The 20,136-nt window shown below is 45.3% G+C and overlaps 1 protein-coding gene across 3 annotated transcripts in view; it reads right to left on the reverse strand.

The window, feature by feature from the left end:
• LOC124776370 (kelch-like protein 26) overlaps positions 1 to 20,136 on the reverse strand; it is a 305,806-nt gene that overhangs the window by 60,402 nt on the left and 225,268 nt on the right. For all 3 annotated transcript variants that reach the window (XM_047251345.1, XM_047251329.1, XM_047251337.1), the window contains exon 3: positions 16,459 to 16,689. In XM_047251345.1, the coding sequence (XP_047107301.1) occupies positions 16,459 to 16,620 (162 nt within the window). In that variant the 5' untranslated portion in view covers positions 16,621 to 16,689. The remainder of the gene's footprint in view (positions 1 to 16,458; positions 16,690 to 20,136) is intronic.

The following is a 20,136-nucleotide window of genomic DNA, read 5'->3' on the forward strand; positions in this document are numbered from 1 at the left end:
TATGTCATGTACTCAGTTCTATAAACAGAGCAAACATTTTTGGTTTAGACTTGTTTGATTTGTTCAACTAGCGCAAACAAGACACTGTGTTACAAATCAGCGTTTCAGTGCCTTACACTGTTTCTTACTTGTGAAGTAAGAACAATGAACTGTTTCAATTGAGTTTAGGAAGTTCTAATGATTTAGATGTGCACATTACAAAAACACAATGTCCAGCTGCGATTTTTTCATGCGTGGCCTGTCCCCCAAGCAATACATGAGAAGGTTGCTCAAGAACTTCATAGATGGAAAGACAGTTGGATTATCCAACCCATTTCTGGAATCCAATAGGCATTGCCCTTGGTAATTCTCAAAAAACCTTCAGGTGGTTTATGTCTGTTCGTTGATTATGAGGCAACAGTAAACTCACAAAACATAGGGGATTCTTTTACTTTCCCATGACCAGAGGAATTTATAGATGGACTGGGACAGGGGTGACTCTTTTCCAAGATTGATTTGTGTGAGGCATACTTATAGTTATCAGTGGATGAGAAGTCCAAGCAATATTTTGTGATAAACACTTGCCTATGTTTGTTCCAGTTTCGAGGGCTATCATTCAGAAGGCTTTAGCTCCTGCTTTTTTCAATGGTTCCTCAAATAATCAACAGCAAAAGCTCTTCCTGTATAAACTATTTGGACGATAATGTTGTCTTGGGTTAAATACCTGTTGAACATTTAGCTCATGTAGACCATTTGGTTCAATTTCTTTCTGCTTCTGGCTTAACATGCCCCTTCTTCCAAGAAAAACTTGACCATTTAAGACACATAATAAATATGCAGGGAATTCATCCTTCTACTTTGCATCTGTGTGCAATAAAACATCAGCTAGTGCCCTGTAACATTAAGAAACTCCAACTTGTTGTGGGGAAGCTTACCTACTACATCAAATTAATTTAAAATGCTTCACAAATTGCTGCTCCAGTGAACCAGCTGTGCCAGAAAAATGTTCCTTATGTGTATTCCCAAGAATGTCAGGTCACATTTCATTTCAGCAATTAAAGGATGCCTTATTAATTTGTCGTTATTTGATTCATTTTGATCCAGCTACGCCTGTCATGTTAGCCATGAATGAATCTTCTTCTGGGATTAGAACAGTGCTCTTCCAAAGAATTGGTTCAGCTGACAGACCCATTGCTTTTGCCTCGAAATTTGATAAATCATGGTGTAGTTCAGTCAGCTGTAAAAAGAGGTACTCACTGTTTCTATACTGTTGCCAAGGTCCACCAATATTTGTACAAGCGCAAGTCAGTCCCACAACAGACAGTGCAAAAATTACAACATTGGGATCTGATATTGTCCACTTATCTGTAGGGGTTGTTGTACGGACCTAAAGCCCTCCATTTGAATGCGGACTTGGCTCTGTGACCAGTCAAGCAGCAACACAGCATTTGATTCATCTGAGGAATCATGTTTACAAATCAATATACAGGAATTTAAAAAAATCTTCAAAAATTATCTTTTTGATATTTGATGTATTGCCCCAAGCAACTGCTATTGACCCAGCTCTTCCAGTTGTTTTGCAGTACACATGCCATGGATGGCCACGCGGTTTGCAAGAAATACCCCACACAGTGACATCACTATTTTTCGCATCAGGTGCTATCCGAGAGGTCAGGTGTTCTGCTGTTGCATACAGAGAATGGCAATGTGTGTGATGTGACGCTATGCTCCCTGCAACAGGAAGTTCTGTATTTGTTGCAATAAAGTCACTAGTGTGTAGTTTGCTCAAATCAATTTGCCTGATGTCATTGTACTTAGCAGGGACTGACTGACTGTTTGGGCCAGTTCAACAATCTGTGGATCGTCTGCTAATATTAAATGTAAGGATTCGGAAAGAATATACTTAACATGGGGAGCCAAAAAATGAGGACATTCCACCAATATGTGAGATATCATCAGTCTGGCTCCCCAACCACATTGTGGGGGTGGGTCGTTACGGAGGAGGAAACAAGGGATGAGACTGGTATGACCAATGCGTAGACAGCATAAAACAGTGGACTACTACTGAGAGGAGTGGAAGGAAAAGCACTTAACTGCAGTAGACTCCTTGATTGTGAGGCCTTTATTACTATGAGCAATAGCACTCCAGATGGCATTCCACTTTTGGTCAAAGAGAGATTTGACATACATCCGCATATCCACAGCTGTAATCATGAAAAGAAATGGGGGGTGCTTCTCTAGCCAAACGGTCAGGCAGTTCATTCCCTGGGACGCCTACATGACTTGGGACCCAGAGAAAGACGACTGAACAGGCAGCATGCGCAAGGGCAGAGAGCGAGTCACAGACAGCAGAGACCAAAGGGTGGCGAGAGTAGCATCAGTCGATAGCCTGCAGGCTACTCATGGAATACGAACAAATTAAAACACTGTGGAGGGAGGCCTGAGAAGCAAAAAGAAAGGCCTTGTGAATGGATAAAAGCTCTGCCGTGAACACACTACATGATCTGGACAATAAATGGTGTTTGAAGTCAGTAGGAAACGTGAAAGCATATCCCACATTATCAATTTTCTTGGAATCAACAGAGTAAAAGATGGTTGCACCCTGGAACTCTGCAAGGACGGCACATACAAAATGCTGGTAAACCATAGGAGTGACAGAGACCCTGGAATAGACCGGTCCTATCTGTGGCCTAGGCACCATCCAATGGGGGGTATGGGAGGAAACATATGGGGTGCATTCCACTGAGGAGAGATGGAGACCTTGACAGAGGAAAATGGGACACATGCCAACCGACAATCCCACCCGTGGGTGGGTGTTAGGAGGGAAACGTTCCTCATTGACGAAGAGCACAGGGTACACAGGATGGTCAGGGAATTGGCAAATGGCGACTGCATAAGAAACAAGGAGTTGGCTCTGTCTGATGTGTAGAGGGGGAATCCCTGCTTCCATGAGAAGACTATCAACAGGACTAGAGTGAAAGGCACCAATAACCAGATGCACCGTACTTAGCAGGGAATGGATGCCCAAATCGAGCAAATGACGTCTTGTTACAATGTTTGGAGCATCAATCGGCTCGGCTGCAACACTTTTTTTTGAGTGACCACAACTATTCAAACCATGACAACACACCCATATTGATTTCGCAGTTCTATCCTGTCACACAGGATGCTTGTCAAAGGTAGACAAATACAGTAAATTTCCTTTTGCTGCCCCCGTGACATTCATCACTACTTGAAGTTTGGTTTTGTCTTTATCTTCTGGTTTTTGTCTTGCAAAGTCATCTTGAGCTCATTGTCTTAACAACAGACCACAATTCACATCAGCCGATTTTGAACAGTTTTGTGCTGCCAACAGCATCTACCATGTGACTACGGCATTTTTTCATGCTCAGTCCAATGGTGAAGCTGAATGGTTCATTGAATGTTCAAAAGTCAAACGGGCGAACTCCGTTCCTCCCACACATGGGAACAAGTTTTATAGATGTTTCTTCTTATTGCTGCTTGCCATGTGACAGGACGTCACTGGTAGAATTATTATACAGCTATCATCATATCCTGTTGCATCTTTCACAGCCACTGCAGAAACAGTCCGTTCTGTCTGGCCAAACAAAATTTCAGCTGTAGCGCATTTCCCTCTATGTCAGTGGTTTTGCCACAAAATTTTGGCCCACAGATCCAGCACATCACTGTGGTCCACATGAGCAATCGCTCTGCCTCTCTGCTATGGTGTCCACAGAGAGCGACACCCCATCACTGCATTGACGTTTGAGGTATCAGTGGGAAAAGGACTGGACTGGTAAATATGGCATATTGCTGCTGTCTATTGTTGACACCATATTGCAAAGCTATATAACTGTGCTGTAGATACTTGGTGGTGAATTAATAAATGGCCATGAAATTATTGCACACTTCTCTCACTATTAACTGATTTACTGGTGACTACTTCCATCTCTCTCATTCAGGAATGGGCTGAGTGGAGGTACTTTCCACACATCCACAGTATATCTTGCATGATGGGTACCAATGTGTGTGTTGAAATAAAACCAATCATGTTCATATCTAAAATAGTAATCTGCCGTAATACGAGTATATTGCTTGACTTGTGTTGAAATACTGTATCTTACGGTCCATAACAAATGGGCGACCTACTTGCATTCAACGGTAGGCAATTTAAGCCTCTGGGCCTGTTCAGATGTAGGAAGAGCTGAGGCCGGGGTGATGCGTTCAATACCCATAATGTTGACAGAAGTATTGCAGCCACTGATAGTGGAGAAAGTGAAATCAACATTGTTGAATACAAATTGACAGCATGTTACACTTGGGATAGGCTCCCCAGTGTGGTAGACAGATGACAGCTCCAGCTGTTTAGCTTTTTTACATACTAGCTTATTTAACAACTGCAAATAAATACTCCCTCAATGAACTGAAAATAACGCCACTACATATACACGAGATCTGTGAAGTTTTTTCGTCCACTCACATGAGATAAATGCACAGGAATTGATGGGAGAAATAGTCTGTCTGTACACTGAAAAAACGAACGTCACTCATGTTCGGGAAAGTTGACTTTCCCACTACAGCTCTCGTACAGCACAATTAAGAATCAATCACCCCTCAAGCAGTGTAGGGCATTGAGTTTTATATAGATTTTGCCCTTAAGTATTTCTTGCATAATTATTGTTAGCAACTCGTATCTGTGTCGACACACTTCGCGCAAAATAAACACCTCTCTGCATGTCTGTACAATGTGTCGCCAGTGATTTGGAAGGTGAGCAGTGGAAGGGTCAGTATAACTTTGTGAAATAGTTGCTTTTTGCGATGTAGTGGGGTAGAGAGACTGGGAAATCGCCTACACACTCGTCAGTTTACAGACCCACGAAAGAAGTAAGTGCACGACCACAATCCTCTGAGCTCAACCTCCCACCCTCCCTTTCTTTCTTCTGTGTTACACCCTCAGACCACAATTTATCCTGCAATACGATTCTACTCTTGTTATTAACAAACTTCAGTGAACAATAAGTGTCAAACACTATTTTTAATAATTACGATTTTCCATTTTCTGCAATGTGAACCCTGTTTGTCCATATATAAAATGGCACTAATAACACCTTCTTTGCGGTAAATTTAATGCAGTTACTTTTGTACTGGGAAATATTTTCGACCTAAGCCGAGGGTCTCATATCCCAGAAAAACATAAAAAGTGATCTTTAAACAACCTGACACCCCATGCTCACACCTCATAGGTCAGGATTTTGAGTATGTTGCTCATTACACTCCTCCCTACCACTGTGCAAAAATTTACGTCTACGCGAATTTTTGCTCCTAATTTTCCTTCGCTGAGTTTATCATTAAAGTGGTGAAGACTTTTGCAGATGTGCGTTTCACAGCTCCAGCGGCACACTGGCAATGTGATTTCGAGAAGATAGTAGGTAGAATGTGACAAACTTGAGCCAAGATCACGTATTTTAGCCAATAATATGAAATCAAGCCATGTCTTTTTGACATCAGAAGTAAAGATTATCACACAAATTACAAACGCCATACAGAATTAAACGAAATAAGTTGTTTGTTAAAAAAGTGTAGGCAAGTACAACTGCAGTTGAAATTAAAAAGAAACTGGGTTCACAGTATCTTCGAGAAAGACGCGTCATCCAGGCCTCGAGGAGATGTTTACGTACTGAAAGTACAATTTTTTTGACAGACTTCGATTCTTTAGGAGCATTGAACCTTTGAATAGTCGAGAAATCCTCGGAGGCGTTGCTGGCGGTATCATGGTGTCCTATTTTAACATCAGTTGCATAAGTTCTAGTAGGAATCAACAACTATCGTGACTTATCCGCAGTTTCGAAAGCGTACACTAAAAGACATTGTTTTCGAAGAAATTTCAAATATCCTCCCCTCCTCCTGAGTGCTCATCAAGTTTTTTCATCCATAACGACCCGTTTTCTTTCCGTGTTGTTCACTGCCACGGCATATAATGCAGCGGCCGCACAGAGAGCAAGAACTGCTGAATTCCTGACGCACTCTACGTTATGATACGTCGTCCTCTGTGCGTGCAGTACGTATGTGGGCTTTGTGGCGCGTCTGGCCACATACTACTTACCTTCGGCTTACTGTGCGCGCTGTAAGGAATTTGTAGATGGCCACTGGCGCATGTTTCTGTGCCTACCGCTTCGGCTACTAATTCTACAGGGCATACTCAGAGGTTATAAAAAACATTAGTTGCTTTACAAAATCAAACAAGCTCAGGAAGCTAATCTGTTTAAACGCAACCGCGCAACCGTCGAGTTACGGAGTCAACGAGACACACGAATCATGCATCGAACCTGTGACGTCACACTAGTCTGCTTGTCCGACATACTTCTCGAAAGCTCGAGTCCGTACAGGGCCCACTGGAAATCAGTATTTAAATGGAAAGGTACCCACTAAAGTACTTAATTTTCTCGTGTGCTATCGAGAACTAGCACGCATTCAAACAAACAGTAGTAAACTAATCTGAAAAAGTTACTCGCTCCTCCCCGCAGACGGCTGCTGGCACTCTGAAGACTTGCAGTATCAAGTGCTGTAACATATGCACCACGGCCTATCTTTCTCGTGGATCTCTGTCGAGTTAGTAGTGACGTCATCCGGCCGCTGTTCCTGAGAGCTACAGTACAGGAGGTTACAAGGGTCTTAGCTGCCGCAGGTCCCGAAGTCCCGCTGTCGTATGTTAAAAACGCTTATACTGAGAAGAGTCAATGCTTTTTGCTTTGTTCACCATTAAGATCTTGCTGAGACCGTTTGATCTCGAAACGCAAATAATTAAGTCTTTTTCAGTGTCTGAAGGCATCTTCAGCATTAGGTTCGTTCGAGTAAAGATATCATAAAAAAGTGAAACCATTTACAAACTGTCTCTACCGAGCATGTGCAACTTCGCTATAGTTTTCGTCGTCAGAACCCTTTGCGTTTACTCAAAAGCATATTTTGTATGTTTTGACTTTTGACCACCTGTAGTGGTATTTAGTACCTTAGCTATGTTCGCGTTGCTCAAATGTTCTGATTTAACTAGTGAAACAGTATCAAGTACTTTTTTCCCCTTCATACTTTGCACTAAGCGTTTCGAGAATTTATTCTCATTGTCAAGCGCAAATATTTACAGAAGTATTTTGTATGCTGTTAGTGTGTGGTTGCGCCTATCTTGCACTGTTCTATGTCGGATCTTTTTGTGGTTGTGAGGTACCAGTTTAATAAGTCACGGCTGCAAAATACTAACACGAATTCTTTACAGACGAATGGAAAAACTGGTAGATGCCGACCTCGGGGAAGATCTGTTTGCATTCCGTAGTAATGTTAGAACACGTGAGGCAATTCTGACCCCACGACTTATCTTAGAACATAGATTAAGGAAAGGCAAACCTTCATTTCTAGCATTTGTAGACTTAGAGAAGGCTTTTGACAATGTTGACTGGAAAGCTCTTCTTTCAAATCCTATAGATGGCAGGAGTTAACGTACAGGGAGCGAAAGGCTATTTACAACTTGTACATAAACTAGATGGCAGTTATAAAGAGTCGAGAGGCATGAAAGGGAAGCAGTGGTTGGGAAGGGAGTGAGACGGGGTTTTAGCCTATCCCCGATCTTATTCAATCTGTATAGTCAGTAAGCAGTAAAGGTAACAAAAGAAAAATTTGGAGTAGGAATAAAAATCCATGTGAAAGAAATAAAAACTTTGAGGTTTCCCGATGACACTGTAATTCTGTCAGCGGCCGCAAATGACCTGGAAGAGCAGTTAAATGGAAGATATAAGATGTACATAAACAAAAGCATAACGAGGATAATGAAATTTAGTCGAATTAAATCATGTGATGCTGAGGGAATTGATCAGGAAATGAGACATTGAAGGTGGATGAGTTTTGCTATTTGGGGAGCAAAATAACTGATGATGGTCGAAGTAGAGTGGATATAAAATGTAGACTGGCAATGACAAGGAAAGCGTTTCTGAAAAAAGAGAAATTTGTTAACATCGAGTATTTATTTAAGTGTCAGGAAGTCGTTTCTGAAAGTATTTCTATGGGGTGTAGCCATTTATGGAAGTGAAACATGGACGATAAATAGTTTGGACAAGAAGAGAATAGAAGCTTTCGAAATGTGGTGCTACAGAAGAATGCTGAAGATTAGATGGGTAGATCACATAACCAATGAGGAGGTATTGAATAGAATTGGGGAGAAGAGGAGTTTGTGGCACAACTTGACGAGAAGAAGGGACCGGTTAGTAGGACATGTTCTGAGGCATCAAGGGATCACAAATTTAGTACTGGAGGGCAGCAAGGAAGGAAAAAATCGTAGAGGGAGACCAAGAGATGAGTACACTAAGCAGATTCAGAAGGATGTAGGCTGCAGTACGTACTGGGAGATGAAGAAGCTTGCACAGGATAGAGTATCATGGAGAGCTGCATCAAACCAGTCTCCGGACTGAAGACAACAACAACAACAACAACAACAACGATGTACCTGCTGCTGCTGTTGCTACGCACACACGCACAGTACGAGTTATTTCGCGCGTGCGCATGCGTTTTTCTGCATCTGCATAATGGAATGGTTCAAATGGCTCTGAGGACTAAGGGGATTAACATTTGAGGCCATAAATCCCCCAGAACTTAGAACTACTTAAACCTAACTAACCTAAGGACAGCACACACATCCATGCCCGAGGCAGGATTCGAACCTGCGACCGCAGCAGCAGCGCGGTTCCAGACTGACGCGCCTAGAACAGCTCGGCCACAATGGCCGGCTATTTCCTTCAACGAGACTGCTACGACAGTGAATAAAAAAAAAAAGCTACGCACTATGCATGCTCACGCTGATCTCCCTGGAGCAGTGTTATTAACCGCTTTGGATTCATAAGAATTTCCTTTAGTCGAAAGTAGTTGCAAACGTCTATTTGCCGTCACTCGAACATGCTGTGCACACTAACCACGGGAACTAGGAGTGAGTGTGTGTGGTTTGAGGTTTTCGGGCGCTAAACAACGTGGTCATCAGCGCCCAAACGCATAGAAACAGGAACACATGCTGTGAAGGGACGAAGACGGACAGCGAACAAGGAGAACGGCTAAAAGACACAGACCTGACGCAGTTACAAATCCTCATATACAGAGGCAAAACAAGAGGAGAAGAAACGCACTAAAAAGGAAAGGAAACACAAAGAAAAGAGAACAGAAATCGAAGTGAAACAAGTAGGTAATCGTGACTGGCGGACCTCTTACCTAAAGCCTGGGTGAGCCAGTCACCCAGCAGCACATTAAAATCCGCTCCCTAAAATCCGAGGCAACAAATTGGACAGGACACAAAACCGTAAGACCTTAACCACAGTCGTTGCGTCGTCTTGCAAAATAGAGGGCAAATCCGGTGGCAAGGAAACCACCGCCCTCTGGTCAGAGAATAAAGGACAGTCAAGTAAAATGTGGCGGACAGTAATCTGGACGCCACAAGCACTGCAGATTGGGGGGTCCTCCCGCCGGAGTAAAAAACCGTGCGTTAAGGGACTGTGCCCGATGCGAAGGCGAGTGAGGAGAACCTCATCCCGCCTGCATGACTGGTAGGACGTACGCCATGGCCGCGTGGTGGCCTTGACCAGACGCAGCTTATTTTCACCGACTGCCAGCCACTCCTCTTCCCAATGACGCATAACACGAAAACGCAAAAGGGAGGTAACAGCATGGAGGGGGACGGCACATTCAACAACGTGAGGGAGGGAACATGCATCTTTGGCAGCCACACCCGCCAGTTCGTTTCCCCTAATACCCACGTGCCCCGGCACCCAGCAGAAAGAAACCTCCTTCCCCTGCCGTTGCAGGTGGAGTAGGGCATCATGGATGTTCTGGACGACCGTATCCGCTGGGTACAAGTGTTGCATGGTCTGAAGGGCACTCAGGGAGTCAGAACAGATGAGAAACTTAAGACTGGGAACACATCTCATCTGCTCCAATGCCCGCAAGATCGCAAACAATTCGGCATCAAAGATGGTAAACGCTGCAGGAAGCCGTAACTTGACGACTCGATCAGGGAAAACAACAGCACAAACAACAGAGTCCCCCTGTTTAGAGCCATCCGTAAATACTGGTACATGGTCGGCATGCTGGTTTAAAATATCGTAAAATAAGGAGGTAAAAACAAACGCAGGAGTGCAGCTCCTCCGGTACTCTGACAAGTCTAAAAGGACGCTGGGCCTCTGGAGCAACCAGGGAGGCAGGCGGGTAAAACCCTGGAGTTGGGGTGCCACACGCTCCACACCAAGGGACTCAAGCAAATGCTTGGCACGAATCCCAAATGGTCTCGTTGCCCTTGGACGACTGGAAAAGAGACGTTCCATAGGCGGTCGGGTAACAGTAGGGTATGCAGGGGAGGTAGGACAGGCAAGGAATTGACACACCCGTCGCACCATGAGGAGTTTCCGCCGGATGGCGAGCGGCGGTTCCCCTGCCTCAGCACACAGGCTGGGGATGGGACTGGTACGGAAGGCACCAGTAGCCAGTCTGATACCCTCATGGTGTACTGCGTCAAGAATCTTCAGATACGAAGGCCTCGCTGACCCATACAAAGTGCATCCATAGTCAAGACGCGACCGGACGAAAGCCCTATAAAACTGCAGCAGACGCGCCCGATCTGCTCCCCAGGACCGATGGCTCAGACACTTCAAAATATTCAGCGCCTTCAGGGCCTGCACCTTGAGGTCTTTAAGGTGCGGCAACCACGACAGCTTGGAATCAAAAGTGAGGCCCAGGAACCTCACAGTGTCTCTAAAAGGAAGAATGGTGTCCCTCAGACGCAATTCAGGGGAGGTAAAAGCACGTCGAGAACGATTAAAATGAACACACACACACATTTGTCTGCAGAAAAGGTAAAACCCGTCTTCGCAGTCCATGCCTCTAATCGCTTTATCGTAAGCTGCAGCTGCCGACTAGCAGTGACAAGACTGGAGGAAGAACAGAAAACAGCAAAATCGTCCACAAACAAGGAGCACTGGGCAGGACTCCGGATAGTGGACGTGATACTGTTAATGGCGATGGCAAAGAGGGTGACACTTAAAACGCTTCCCTGAGGGACACCATTCTCCTGCACGTACAAGTCAGATAGCACATTACCAATCCGATATCGAAAGAGGCGGCGGGAAAGAAAGGACCGAATGAAGATGGGGAGATGACCACGAAAGCCCCACTGATGGAGTTGACTGAGGATAAGGCGGCGCCAAGTAGTGTCATACGCCTTATTAATGTCAAAGAATACACCTAGACAATGCTGGTTACGTAGGAAGGCCTGCTGGATGGCCGCCTCAAGCAGGGTCAAGTTGTCTATAGTTGAACGACATCTCCGAAAGCCACACAGAGTGGCTAAGGAGCTGCCTGGTCCTGAGCAGCCAAACCAGGCGACGGTTGACCATGCGTTCCAATGTCTTCCCGACACAGCTCGTCAAAGCAATAGACCGATAACTACTGGGATGCATTCGGTCTTTTCCCGGTTTGAGGAGGGGAACCAAAATCGCCTCCCTCCACGAGTCAGGGAACGTGCCGGATGACCATATCATATTAAAACAATTCAGGAGAACTTCCTTGGATGGCAGCAACAAGTGCTGCAGCATGCTGTACAGGATTTGATCATCACCTGGCGCAGTATCATGAGCCGCAGACAGCGCCGAATCCAGTTCCCACATTGTGAAGGGGCAGTTTTAGGGTTCAGAATTTGGAGACCGGAAGTCCAAGTGATCCCTCTCGATGGCAGTGCGGTAGCGGCAGAAATCTGGATCACAGTTAATAGTGGCAGTAGATTCGGCAAAATGCATGGCCAGTGTCTGGGCTATGTCTTTCGGCGCCGTGAGGAGACATCCCTGATGCAGCAATGCCGTGACAGGTAGTTGGCTGCGTTTCCCGGAAATCCTCCTGATGGCTTCCTATACTTTTGTAGAACTAGTGGAGCGGGAGATGGAGTTCAGGAACGATTGCCATGACCGTCGTTTGCTCTCTTTAATCACTCGCCGCGCCTTGGCCCTTGCCACCCGAAAGGCCGCAAGATTGTCAGCTAAGGGACGGCGGGCTCGGATGGCTGAGCGGCACTCAGTGGTCCACCAAGGGACAGGGCGCCTCTTGGGATGACTTGAGGACCGTGGGATCGACAATTCAGCAGCATGGGAGATCACGGCTGTAACATGGTCGACCCATTCGTGGACGCTGGCACGGTGTTCCAAAACAGCTAAATCGCTGAAAAGTGTCCAGTCAGCTCTGCAGAGGTGCCACCTGGGCGGCACTGGTAATGCCACAGTCTCATCCAGGAGGCGAATCCAAAGGGGGAAGTGGTCACTAGAATGGACGTCAGCGGCAACCTCCCACAGAGCAGAATCCGCGATTGCTGGAGAGCAAAAGGAAAGGTCAATAGCTGACGACGACCCAGAAGCAGTACAGAAATGAGTGGGAGCACCAGAGTTGAGGATGCACAGTTCTTCGGTTGCCATGAGGCTTTCCAGAATGCGACCCCTGGGGCAAGTAGTCTTAGAGCCCCATAAGAAATTATGAGCACTGAAGTCCCCCAGAAGGAGAAATGGGCGGGGGAGTTGGGTAATAGGGTCTGTGAGAGCCTCAGAGTCTATTGCATCCTGAGGCGGTAAGTAAACGGAACAGATTGTGAGCCTCCGCCCCACAAGAAGGTCAACTGCAACTGCTTGCAAGTCCGTAACGAGAGGGAGCTCAGATGAGTGGTGCCTGTCATGGACAAAAACCGCAACACCACCCTTTGCCCTTTCCCCCATCAGATTATCTTTTCGATACACGGTATAGCCCCGTAAAGAAGGAGCATCAGTGGCCCGGAAATGTGTCTCTTGGAGACATAAGCACAAGGGGCGCTCTCTACAAGGAGTTGTAATTCGGCCACATGCGTCCTGAACCCATTCAGGTTCCACTGTAATATGGGAGCCAGTGATCAGGGTGGCTGAATTTTCACCCTGCCCCTGTGCTTTGGAGGAGAGCCCGTACTGGCCGGAGATTTAGTCCTGGGGCGAGAAGATCGCCCCCGGTCGACATCAATGTCCATCAGCTCCGATGGCGACCCAAGGGAGATGTCAGATAGTACGATGGCATCGTCATTGGACTGACCCTGACTAGTCTCCTCAGGTGGCAAAACCTTCACCTTCGGCGTCTTCGTCTTGGGGGGCTTAGAATGCAGAACCTTGTCAACAGTTGGAGCTTTACTCGCCTGGGCAGAAGGTGCTATATGGGGAGGGGCAGGAAGTACCCCAATGTCAGCAACCACGGCCTTGTCCGACGTTGTGGGGAGAGCTGCAGGTTGCAAAACAACCGCAGCAGCACAAGTGCACTGGCAAATGCGGGTATTAGTGCTGACACTAGCAACCTCCGTTTGTGTAGCAACAGTGGCCAACTGTACCGGTTTCTGCAGAGTGGAAGCGAAAGATGTTGTAAACACAGGAGGCTGCATGGCCTTAAAGAGCTTCTTGGTCTCACCATAGGGGATGCGCTTAGATATTTTGATCTCCTATATCTTCCGTTCCTCGAGATAGATGGGGCAGACCCGGCTCCAGACAGGGTGACTCCCAGAGCAATTCACGCACTTCACAGGCGATGAACAATCGGCTCCTTCATGGGCAGGCTGACCACATTTACCAAAAGTGGCTATCCCATTGCACCCCAACGTAGTATGCCCAAAGCGCTGACATTTAAAACAGCGCATTGGGTTGGGGAAATATGGCCGTACTGGCAAACGTAGGAAACCCGCTTTAACATGCTCTGGGAGTCTCGGGCAATTGAACGTGAGAATAAACGAGTCGGATTTGACTAGGTCCCCATCGACTCTTTTCATAATATGCTGCACGTCGACAATACCTTCGTCAGCCCACTCAGATTTCAACTCGTCCTTGGGGATATCCACCAAGTCCCTACATGTCACAACACCCTTACTATAGTTCAAAGTGGAGTGTAGCTCGGTCTCGATAGCGTACTCTCCGAGACAGGTTGCTTTCCTAAGAGAAGTGACTTGACGGGAACTAGAAGTTTCAACTAACAGAGTCCCATTGCGCAGACGCTTCACAGATTTCAGTGTTCCTGCAATTCCCCCAAGACCCTTGTGGATGTAAAAGGGAGAAACTCTCTCAAAGCTACCTTCCTTCCGTTCGACAATCAAAAACACATTCTGGATATCAGCATGTGCTCTGTTACGACGGTCTGATAAATCTCTAGTAACACCAGGCGCTGGAGGACTCGCAGCACGAAGTCGCTTTTTCGATTGGGTGTGTTTTCCTACCAGTGGCCCACCCAATCCACTGGTAGGGGGAAACGTAGAGGTCGAAGGGTCCATTGTGGTCCCACGAGCAGCTAGGGAACTAAAGGTCCGCTCAGACAGAGCCCCGCGTGCCTGAGTAAGCCTTATACAACTGGGGTGCGGCAGGTGCCCCAGAGGTTGCCCGCTTGCGACTGTTCCACCCCAACAGCCATGCATCTTATAGGCGCGCAGCACACCGTAAGATTAAGGGTTTTTTATAGAGGTTTACCTTCCTCGCAATCCAGGCGGTCAAGCCAAGATTACCATTCCCCGCAGCACACAACATTCCACCGCTGCGCCAGGCGGTGGTCGCTGAAGCATGTCCGGGGTTTAAGGTGACAGGACCCCGCGGTCGGCAATCCCGTACTCAGCAAATGAATGCTGAGCCCCTGGGGGGGGGGGGGGGGGGGGGAACCTAGGAGAATACCTGCGTTGAACGCATTCGTCTGGTTACAACGACTGCAACCGTATCTCGAACGAACCTATAAACACAGCCTAATTCCCATACAACAAAATCACCAAGGAAGAGAATTATTAATTTTTGATCTCTAACAGCATAGTCGAAACAAGGCCCCGGGAGTAGACAACATTCCATTAGAACTACTGACGGCCTTGGGAGAGCCAGTCCTGACAAAACTCTACCATCTGGTGAGCAAGATGTACGAGACAGACGAAATACCCTCAGATTTCAAGAAGAATATAATAATTCCAATCCCAAAGAAAGCAGGTGTTGACAGATGTGAAAATTACCGAACTATCAGTTTAATAGGTCACGGATGCAAAATACTAACACGAATTCTTTACAGACGAATGGAAAAACTGGTAGAAGCCGACCTCGGGGAAGATCAGTTTGGATTCCGTAAAAATGTTGGAACACGCGAGGCAATACTGACCCTACTACTTACCTTAGAAGCTAGGTTAAGGAAAGGCAAACCTACGTTTCTAGCATTTGTAGACTTAGAGAAAGCTTTTGACAATGTTGACTGGAATACTCTCTTTCAAATTCTTAATGTGGCGGGGATAAAATACAGGGAGCGAAAGGCTATTTGCAATTTGTACAGAAACCAGATGGCAGTTATAAGAGTCGAGGGGCATGAAAGGGAAGCAGTAGTTGGGAAGGGAGTGAGACAGGGTTGTAGCCTCTCCCCGATGTTATTCAATACGTATATTGAACAAGCAGTAAAGGAAACAAAAGAAAAATTCGTAGTAGGTATTAAAATCCGTGGAGAAGAAATAAAAACTTTGAGGTTTGCCGAAGACATTGTAATTCTGTCAGAGACAGCAAAGGACTTGGAAGAGCAGCTGAACGGAATGGACAGTGTCTTGAAAGGAGGATATAAGATGAACATCAACAAAAGCAAAACAAGGACAATGGAATGTAGTCGAATTAAATCGGGTGGTGCTGAGGGAATTAGATTAGGAAATGAGACGCTTAAAGTAGTAAATGAGTTTTGCTACTTGGGGAGCAAAATACCTGATGATGGTCGAAGTACAGAGGATATGAAATGTAGACTGGCAATGGCAAGGAAAGCGTTTCTGAAGAAGAGAAATTTGTTAACATCGAGTATAGATTTAAGTGTCAGGAAGTCGTTTCTGAAAGTATTTGTATGAAGTGCAGCCATGTATGTAAGTGAAACATGGACGATAAATAGTTTGGACAAGAAGAGAATAGAAGCTTTCGAAATGTGGTGCTACGGAAGAATGCTGAAGATTAGATGGGTAGATCACATAACCAGTGAGGAGGTATTGAATAAAATTCGGAAGAAGAGGAGTTTGTGGCACAACTTGACAAGAAGAAGGGACCGGTTGGTAAGACATGTTCTGGGGCAACCGGGATACAACCAATTTAGTATTGGAGGGCAGCGTGGAGGGTAAAAATCGTAGAGGGAGACCAAGAGATGAATACACTAAGCAAATTCAGAAGGATATAGGTTGCAGTAAGAACCGGGAGATAAAGCAGCTTGCACAGGATAGAGTAGCATGGAGAGCTGCATCAAACCAGTCTCAGGACTGAAGACCACAACAACAGCATACTAGAATTTTGTGCTGTATAATATCAAATAAACCTCTAGTGCTGCATTATAGGCTTTTAATTCGAAAATTGCTCTAATTCGTAATTCTTAGATTTAGTTAGGACAAAATTTTCGCCGGTTGCGCGCCGCAGGTTGGGACCAGGAATGTACCTGGAAGGCTTCGCCCTCTGCAACGAGGGTGACGTCGAGCAGCAGCCCCTTGGAGCGCAGCGTGTTGAGCCCGCAGAGCAGCGTGCCCGTGTGCGACGGCGACTCGAAGTGCACCGTGTTGAGCGGCCGGTCCTGCAGCCCCCACTCCCGCACCCGCGTCATGTCGCCGGCGGCCGACCACGGACCGGCTGCGGCTGCCGACACCTCTGCACCTCCAGCTCAGGCAACCGGCTGCAACACACAGTACAGAGGATACAGGGTACTTTTCGGTTCAATATTATGTAAAAATCAACACCTATTTCTTTCTGGAACTGTTTATAATGTATATGTTTTGAAACTCCCTGGCAGATTAAAACTGTGTGCCCGGCCGAGACTCGAACTCGGGACCTTTGCCTTTCGCGGGCAAGTGCTCTACCATCTGAGCTACCGAAGCACGACTCACGCCCGGTCCTCACAGCTTTACTTCTGCCAGTATCTCGTCTCCTACCTTCCAAACTTTACAGAAGCTCCCCTGCGAACCTTGCAGAACTAGCACTCCTCAAAGAAAGGAGGCTGCGGAGACATGGCTTAGCCACAGCCTGGGGGATGTTTCCAGAATGAAATTTTCACTCTGCAGCGGAGTGTGCGCTGATATGAAAGTTTGGAAGACAGGAGACGAGATACTGGCAGAAGTAAAGCTGTGAGTACCGGGCGAGTCGTGCTTCGGTAGCTCAGATGGTAGAGCACTTGCCCGCGAAAGGCAAAGGTCCCGAGTTAGTGTCTCGGTCGGGCACACAGTTTTAATCTGCCAGGGAGTTTCATATCAGCGCACACTCCGCTGCAGAGTGAAAATTTCATTCTGTATATGTTTTACAGATTTTTGTTAATATCAGGTAATGCAGCACACTTTCTAAACAAATTAGAAGTATTTTGAATACTTTTTAGCCTGCTTACGGTTATTAAAAAAATTACACAGAAACTAATGCAATTATTTTTTCCAAAATGCTTCCTCAAATTGAGGGTAACCGCCTTGCCGCAGTGGATACACCGGTTCCCGTGAGATCACCGACGTTAAGCGCTGTCGAGCGTGGTCGGCACTTGGATGGGTGACCATCCCGGTCGCCATGCGCTGTTGCCATTTTTCGGGGTGCACTCAGCCCCGTGATGCCAATTGAGGAGCTACTCGACCGAATAGTAGCGGCTTCGGTCAAGAATACCATCATAACGGCTGGGAGAGTGGTATGCTGACCCCACGTCCCTCCTATCCGCATCCTCCACTGAGGATGACACGGCGGTCGGATGGTTGCGGTAGGCCACTGGTGGCCTGAAGACTGAGTGCTTTTTTTCCCTCAAATTGAAGTACCATTTAATCCAATGTTATACATTTGGTCTCCTTCAAACTTTAACCAGACATGCATTACATGATGGCTGAGGTACTAGACCTATTTAATTCCACCTATTATCTATATTACAAGGATTAAAAACATCAAATTTTAATTTTAATAATTTTTTCCTAATAAAAATGTTATTTTTTTATAATTCAGTTGGTTCTGCAATGAAGCTTTAGGTCTACTGCGTAAGTATGGACTATCGTAAGTTACAGAAAAAAATTACAGCAATGCCTTAAAAACTTTAGGAAATATTTGTACCTGAATTCTGAAAAATACAACTTGCAGGAAATTGTGGTTGAAGATATGAGTCGAATTAAACTGGGCCTCAGAACATTCCTCAAGCATTCTGCAGCATCTCTCGTCTTCAATCTTCCTCTTGGCATTCCTTTTAGCACATCTTGCTTCTTTGGTAACTTCAAGAGCGAAGCTTTCAGCTTCAGACACCTGTTGTCTGTCACACGCAAGCAATTTATCTTCCATATTAGAGCCACATTTTATGCCTAAATTTCTCAGGACCTCCAATCTTTCAATCACTCCATCCTTGAAACATATCGCTGCATCTAGTACACCAGCTTATAATGTATTTACAAAAACATTATTGGGTAATCTTTCCCATAAGCAATGGTTGAAAATTTGATTTGTTTTCTGAGTGCATCCATGAATACATTTACTAAGCAAAACAGGGTCACACTCAGGTCTCTAAAAATTGGTTTTATTTTATTCGTAACAGGCTCAGGAAAAGAATGCTCATGATGGTATATTTGACCACTTTCTTTTGCTTTTTGGTAACCACACCAAGAATCTGCTCTTTTAGGGCAAAGTCCGTGAACAGGGCGGTCATCTGAGGACAGTTTTTGAATGTAGGTGGCCCATACAGCTTTTCTCATTGCTGCAACATCATTCAAAGGTGCAGTTCGTCTAATGACCAGTCCATAATAACTCTGAAGATCTATTTCAGTTTCTGTCAATCTGTCTCGGCCAGACAGAGATTCTCTATCAGGTAACAACAGTCCTTTCATTTCTCTTCGTAGCTTCCTCAAACTAACACCCATCCTCTTTTGCACATGTCCACAACACTCCAGTTTTGTTACCAAGGTATCACCATACACATTGAACTCAATTTTATTTAAAGCTTTAGCCCCATCGCCCAGGTACCTCGTATATTTAACGTTATAAACGGAAACCGACCTCTGAAATATTTTTAGAGCTCCATCACATTCCATATCTCCACTGTAACCATCATAATTCTTAGAACACTGATGTTCAGTATGTCCTTCAGTGTTATCATGACAGGTGTGGCAGTACTTAGATAAGCACTCAACATCAACAACTTTTCCATTCTCCAGAGAAGTAGCACAACACCATTCAAGGAACGATGTCCCATCAAGTGCAACAGTAATGTCCCTGGTTCCACTAATATTTACAGTTTCTTCTACTGCATGTTTCGTAGATGTTTTAGACACAACCGTCCAGGCCTCTAAAAGTATATTTACGTGCTTGCTGATCCTACTGGGAGGAGGAGGAAGGCCCATCAAGTCACAAAACGTTTAAGCAACCATTTTTCCTTTTCCTATTGCACGCGTTGCATACACTAACTTCAAATTCACATCATATGAATTATGCACAATGTCTGAAGTCATTTTCGAGGTAGATTTGTTGCAAGATCTAAACAGAACTAATTTTGACGCTAAACCCTTCCTGCTACTTTGTTGTTCAGTTATTTCCAGACTGCCTACACCATCACATTGTTTACATTTCGCCACTTTCTTTATCAAAGATATGATGCTCACATCAACAACAACAAATCCTCTACAAACAGCGCCATTGTTAACACAAAAATTGGAATCACCAGGAGGCGTGCCACGTCGGAGTTTCTTCACTGTAGAACTGATACATAGGTTACTTTCAACAGTGTGGCTTGCTTTGTTTGTGAACTGGTTACCACGGAATTTCCTTTTATTGAGTTTCTTGATGTGTAGCATTATTCGTATGTATTGCACACTGAAGGATATGTATTTACACACACACACACACACACACACATATATATATATATATATATATATATATATATCACTTGGGAAACAAACATTCAGTAGCACGTGAACGAACCACTTCAGCAAAACAAAAGTAAATACTAGCAAAGATTATCATTTACAAACACTAGAAACTTGCACTGTTACCAACATATACTATGTATAATACGTATAATCGCTGGAAACAGAAAGTTCAGTTCTTTTCGAAATAATACTGGTTTCTGTAACAGAAATAAAGGGGGCGTGGCGGCATATATGACCGTAACTTTAAA

Source organism: Schistocerca piceifrons, chromosome 1 (assembly GCF_021461385.2).
Source record: "Schistocerca piceifrons isolate TAMUIC-IGC-003096 chromosome 1, iqSchPice1.1, whole genome shotgun sequence".
Taxonomy (NCBI): Eukaryota; Metazoa; Arthropoda; class Insecta; order Orthoptera; family Acrididae; genus Schistocerca; species Schistocerca piceifrons.